Source organism: Pongo abelii, chromosome 14 (assembly GCF_028885655.2).
Source record: "Pongo abelii isolate AG06213 chromosome 14, NHGRI_mPonAbe1-v2.0_pri, whole genome shotgun sequence".
Lineage (NCBI taxonomy): Eukaryota > Metazoa > Chordata > Mammalia > Primates > Hominidae > Pongo > Pongo abelii.
The window spans coordinates 53,678,536-53,684,651 of record NC_071999.2 but is presented as its reverse complement, the minus strand read 5'-3'; the positions used below and the strand labels follow the sequence as shown (position 1 = coordinate 53,684,651).

The window sequence follows — 6,116 nt, the reverse complement described above, 5'->3', positions numbered from 1 at the left end:
AGAGCCAACATCTGGGGAGGAAGGCCCACAGATGCCCTGGTTGAACAAGGCCTGAAGTCCAACTTCCCTTGGTACATTTTAGTTATATGAGATAATCAAACCCCTTTATTATATAAGCCACTTGGGGTTGGGTTTTCTGTTACTTGCAACTAAAAATATCCCAAGTAACATATCAAATCTCTCTAACCCCAGAAAGTGACTTTCCTCACCCCAAGAGAGGACTTGCCTCCCATGGCAGGACTAGATGGGCTTCTCTCAAGAACCCAAATCCAGCTCTGGTCCTTTCCTGCTTTCCTTTCTTCTGTCAATGTTCAGTTTCCATTTCTGATGGGCTTTCTTGTCTTTTTTTGTTTTTGTTTTAAAAAACAACTCAGAATTAGTTTGAATTTTAAAATTTAATTTTAATTTTTATTTTACTTCAGAAATACATATTCACAAGTTAGGCAATTACACAGTTTTTAAAATGGGAAGTCCCCACCCTATCCTCCCACCCCAGCTTCTCCATAGAGGTAACCCCTGCCCATTCTTTCTTCTGCTTCTACCTGTATTTACCTCCTATTGCTAAATAATATGGTTGTACAGCTATTCATCATTTTCCAGATTTAGTTATTATGCATTTTGTGTGATGGAATATGGCAACATAGGTCTCTTATACCTCTCCCACACACGTGCACATCTTCTCCCTTCATTTCCTGGAAAAAAGGTTGTATCACAGTATTTCACTCCAGCAGCACCCCCTTATCTGTGGGAGTTGCATTCCAAGACCCTGAATACGAATAGCACCAAACCCGAATAGTACCAAACCTGATTGCTGTCAATTGGAACACATTTCTGTTCATGTCTTCCACCCATAAATTTTATACCTTTTCATCTTAACTAAGTGTTTATCACACACTGTGGGGTGTAATAAATAATTTTTGCAGCTTGAGGTGCAACAGCAAAACTAGCACAAATTTCTTTTGCCTTCTTCACAATTTTACAGATGGATTTGTTCTTACTGTAGATCTTAGCAACTTCAGCATGTGTTTTTTTTCTTTCCTTATTAAGTCAAGAACTTTCACCTTTTCTGTTAGAGGAAGCACTTTACAGCTTCTCTTTGGCGTATCTTATTTGCCAGCATCACTACTCTTATGCTTTGGGGACATTAGTAAGTAAAATAAGAGTGACTTTAACACAAGCACTGTTATACCACAACAGTTGGTCTGAGCAACCAGATAATGACTAAGTGACTCATGGGTGGGTAGCATATACATTGTGGATCCACTGGAAAAATCTCACACCATCCCACTTTGCCCTGCCCAGAACATGGGTGGAGGGGGATAGCGTGAGATTTCAACATGCTACTCAAAACAGCACGTTTTAAAACTTAAGAATTATTTCTGGAATTTTCCATTTAATATTTTCAGACTGGTTGGCTGTGACTGAACTGCAGAAAGCAAAACCACAGATAATGGGAGACTATTATATTCACATTATCCTCTATGTAAATATTATTCACAGCTGAGCCATGTAGTGCACTGTGGTTATATTTCCTTTCTAATACAAAAGTTTCTTTTCCTCTAGCACTTAAAAACTGTATTGTGTTTTTACTTGCTTATTTTTCTATGTATTTATGACTAGTTTATCTCAATCTCTGCAAGAGAAATCTAAATCCCTCTCAATGTGTATGAATCAATTAATTTCTTCTTTTTCTGGAAGACATCTCTCCTAGAGTCCTTTAAGAGTCCTGCTCCAACATGAATGAGTTGCTTTCTAAGCCTGCTACACACCAACATCCTGGGAATTCTCTTCACTTTCTCCTGTGTTGGATTCCTTGCTTCCCAGCTACTGTGTTTTCCTCTATCTTGGTTTAATCTCTTATTTTGGAGGAACTTTTATACTCAGAAGGGCTCTATCTACTCTCACATTTATTTGTTGGTGCCTTTCATGTTACGGCCTTTCCCTCAAATGTATTGTGTTCATTGACTATTGTTCACAATTAAAAATGAGGCTCTGACAGGTTGACCAAATGCTGTGAGTGGAAGGGATTTGTTGCATTGTGGGCTTCGTTGTCAGGTGAGTAATAGGGCAGACACTCAGCTTTTGTGTTGAAGGATCCTCAACTATTTGTATCTGTCAGCCTTTTTTTCAGATTATATAGTTTCCCCATAGAAGGATCCTCCAGGGTCCTGTCTTGACAGGGTTTGAGTCTGTCTGTCATCATTCTGGTAGCTAAATAAGGAAAGGGTACTGGGATTTGTGTTTAGTATGACGACTGACTTAGTCCCTCCCTACTTTCAGAATGCCATATCACCTCCACCCTTTACTGTAGTACGAGTCAACAACTCTAAAGAGAAACTCTTGGTTTTCTTGTGAGAGTGAGGAGGGGGAGGAAATTGGTAGGAGAGGACAGCTTTTATTCAGACTTTCAACCAATCTTCCTGGAAGTTTACGAGGGTAGTGGTGGGGAGAGCACCCAGCCAACACTTCTGCGCAGAGATTTTTAAAACTCTTACTAGCTGTGTAAACTTAAACAAGCTTCTTAATTTCTCTAAGCTTCAATTTCTTCAGCTGTAAAATGGAACCCAAAGCTTTGGTGTGAATGTCAAATGGGATCAATGAATGTAAAGTACCTGGCATAATCTGCCCTGCAGGGAGACTGCATTCAATTGTTGTCAGTACAATGGTCGTGGTGGGAGTAGTTGGTATTATCCTTAGCCTTGTTTCAGTGGACAGAAAGGAACCTCTCACACTATCTAGTGTTTTTCGACACTATCTCAAAAGGGAAGGCAGCATCTCCCTACTCATCTTCTGCCGAAATGTTAATAGAATTTCAGGAGTGCAACAACCTTTGCAATTTGCCCTCTACTCCATCTTTCCCTTGAGTGCCCAACCCTAATCCTCAGAGGCACCTCTTTTATTTTTGGCTTCCATCCCAATGAATTAATGGGAACGAGAACTGCAGCAAGGTCAACTAACCTGCATCTCAAATAAAATTTGAGATACATGTCCTTGATGATCCCCCTTTCATTCTATACACAATTCTTTCATTTCCTAGGGCAATGCCGCAGATCCTCCTCCTACTTTTCCTGTCCTTCCTAATACCCTGGCAAGAGAGAAACAGTAGAAATAGTGTTGCCTTCAGTGTGTTAGAACCTCTCTCCCAATGCAAAATGAAATTCTTCCTTCCCCTACTTATCGCCAGTTCTCTTTTGCTCCAATCCTTCTCCCCTCTTTTCTCTCACTGTCCTTACTTGGGACTTGATGCTGCTTTGTTATAGGACAGCCTTCCTCTTCACAGTTAGTCTTTCCCTGAATCTTAACATGTGCTTCTTTTCTGCTCTGGGGCTTCCAGTAGCATCGTTAGTTGACTATATCTCAGGGGATTGAAAAGGACAGGAGAGCTGGAGAAGCTGGGGAAGTTGTGGCTGTTTTGAAGAATTTAGAAAGCCTGATGGGCCAGAGATCTGGTTCAATATCTGAAGAAAAGTAGAATCCAATATGCTTTGCATTTTTTCCCAGTCTGATATTTCAGCCCACAGGACTCTAGTAGGGATTTTTCCTCCTGTATCCCTCATTAAGACTCAACAACTGAAAATACACTGAATAAAATTTTTGAAGTAGGTCTTATTAACAAAAGTAATGGTCAACTAAATATTAAGAATCAACATTTGTTGGGAATGATGTAAATACAAAGTCATTTGGAGACTATGAGTGAATGAAGATGGACACAAGGATGCAAGAACAGGTCTCATCTAAGAACTCCTTATACTCTTGTTTCCTTTCTCAACCACACACTAACAGGGAAAGCACACTTTGTCTTTGCCTTCTGTGGATGGCCTTTTCTGAGTGCAGACCTTAGTCTGTCCTTAAAATTCTCCCCAGCAAAGTAATAGAGCAGAGGATTGAAGCAGGTATTGGCTGCCGCCAAGGCCAGTGTGATAACCACAGCTTTATGCAGCCTGTCTTTGCATATACCCACTTTCCATGTCGCCAAGTGGAGGGTCCTCAGTGTGTGATAGGGCAGGAAACACAAGAAGAAGATGATCAAGGTGATGATGATGGTGGTCAGTGCCTTCTTGTGAGAAACCCGCAGCCCCGATTCTGGGACCTCCACTTTTAACAGAACCCGAATGATCAGCAGATAACAGATGCTGAGTGTGAAAAATGGCAGCAGGAAGCCCACCACCAAGGCAATATAGTTCATGGTCTGCAGCTTAGCAATTTTATAGAGATTCAGCTCTAAGCATGATGTGACACTGCCCTTCTGCTCAGAGCCACTGTCCAGGAGCATTATTGAGGAAGCCATGATAAGGATCCATATGATCCCACAGAGGATCCAGGCAGTCCTGATGCTGGTGACATGCAGAAGCCGAAAGGGGTGAACCGTTGCCAGGAAACGCACAACACTCAGCACGGTCAGGAAATAAATACTGCTGTACATGTTGACATAGAAAGAATAAGACATAATCCTGCAGGCCAGGTCTCCAAATATCCAATTGGAGCCTCTAAGGTAATAGTAAGCCCTGAAGGGAAGCGTGCTTATGAACAGGAGATCTGAAATGGCCAGATTTAGCATGAAAATGTTCACAGATGTGGACTTCTTATAAGGCTGCAGGAAAACATATATGGACAAACCATTTCCCAATACTCCCCAGACAAATATTATCAGATATACAATTGGGAAAAATTCTGTCTTGAAGTTTTTGATTGTGCAGTTCCTGCTATTGTTGTTATTGCTGAAGGTGCCATTTGGTTCCATTTCTGATATGGAGATGGATGGATGCAAGGACATAAATTTTCTCTCCATGCTGGGTTAAAAAGAAACAGACACAAAAAGTTACTTTGTGAATTTCCCTTTTTCCTTCTTGCTTACTGATTACACCTCTCTAGGTTTTAATGAAACAGGGAGCAATATTATCTTTTCTTTGAAAGTTGAGTTTTAAAACACTGGTTAAGTCTTTACTATATGCTGCATTACATTTCGTAATAAATTTAAATTTCCTGATTTTTGAATGTAGAATAGTCATTAATTTGTTTGGTTGAAGCTGACACTTCAAACTTAGGGAATTTGTGACCTAGTGCCCCTGTTGACATGAATACCTTACTATGATATTGCAGCCTAAAACTACTGAATAGCAGATTTCTCATCAGAAACTATGGAGGACAGAAGGAAATGGCACATTTCTCAAATGCTGAAAGAAAAGACCTGCCAACCTAGTATTCTATGTCCAGCAAAAATATCCTTCAAGTACAAAGAGAAAATCAAGACTTTTTCAGACAGAAAACTAAGACTTTGTTGCCAGCAGACCTATCTTAAAAGAATGACAAGGCTGGACGCGGTGACTCACGCCTGTAATCCCAGCAGTTTGGGAAGCTGAGGCTGGTGGATCACATGAGGTCAGGAGTTCAAGACCAGTCTGGCCAACATGGTGAAACTCCGTCTCTACTAAAAATACAAAAATTAGCTGGGCCCAGTGGCAGGCACCTGTAATCTCAGCTACCCAGGAGGCTGAGGCAGGAGAACCACCTGAACCTGGAGGCAGAAGTTGTAATGAGCCAAGATCATGCCATTGCACTCCAGCTTGGGCAACAAGAGTGAAACTCCATCTCAAAAAAAAAACAACAACAAAACAAAACAAAAAACAAACAAACAACAAAGAATGACTAAAGGAAGTTCTCTAAACAGAAAGGAATTCATAAAAGAAGGAAGCTTAGAATATTAGAAAATAAGAAAGAACATGGTAAGCCAAAATCTATGTAAATACAATAGGCTGTCCTTCTCTTTTAGAGTTTAAGTTACATTTAATGTTTTGAAACAAAAACATTAATGCTGCCTGATGTGGTTTTAAATGTATGTAGAGGAATTATTAAGATAATTATATTATAAATGAGGGAAGGCAAAGAGACATAAGAGGAAATAAGTTTTCTATACTTCACTTGAACTGGTAGAATGATGATGCTAATAGACTATCATAAGATATATATATATCTTTATATACATATATATATATATTATATATAGAGAGAAATACCTAGAGCATCCACTAAAATGATATACAAAGGGATACACTCAAAAACATTACAGATAAATAAAAATGGAATTCTAAAAAGTGTTCAGATAACCAACAACAAGG

At 39.7% G+C, this 6,116-nt stretch overlaps 1 protein-coding gene across 1 annotated transcript; it reads right to left on the bottom strand.

Annotated features, from left to right (window-relative positions):
* Positions 1–380: 380 nt before the first annotated feature.
* CYSLTR2 (cysteinyl leukotriene receptor 2) lies at positions 381–4,873 on the bottom strand. The gene has a single exon (XM_024230963.3). The coding sequence runs from the start codon at positions 4,787–4,789 to the stop codon at positions 3,746–3,748; it is 1,044 nt and encodes a 347-aa protein (XP_024086731.2). The 5' UTR covers positions 4,790–4,873; the 3' UTR covers positions 381–3,745.
* Between the last annotated feature and the right edge of the window lie 1,243 nt (positions 4,874–6,116).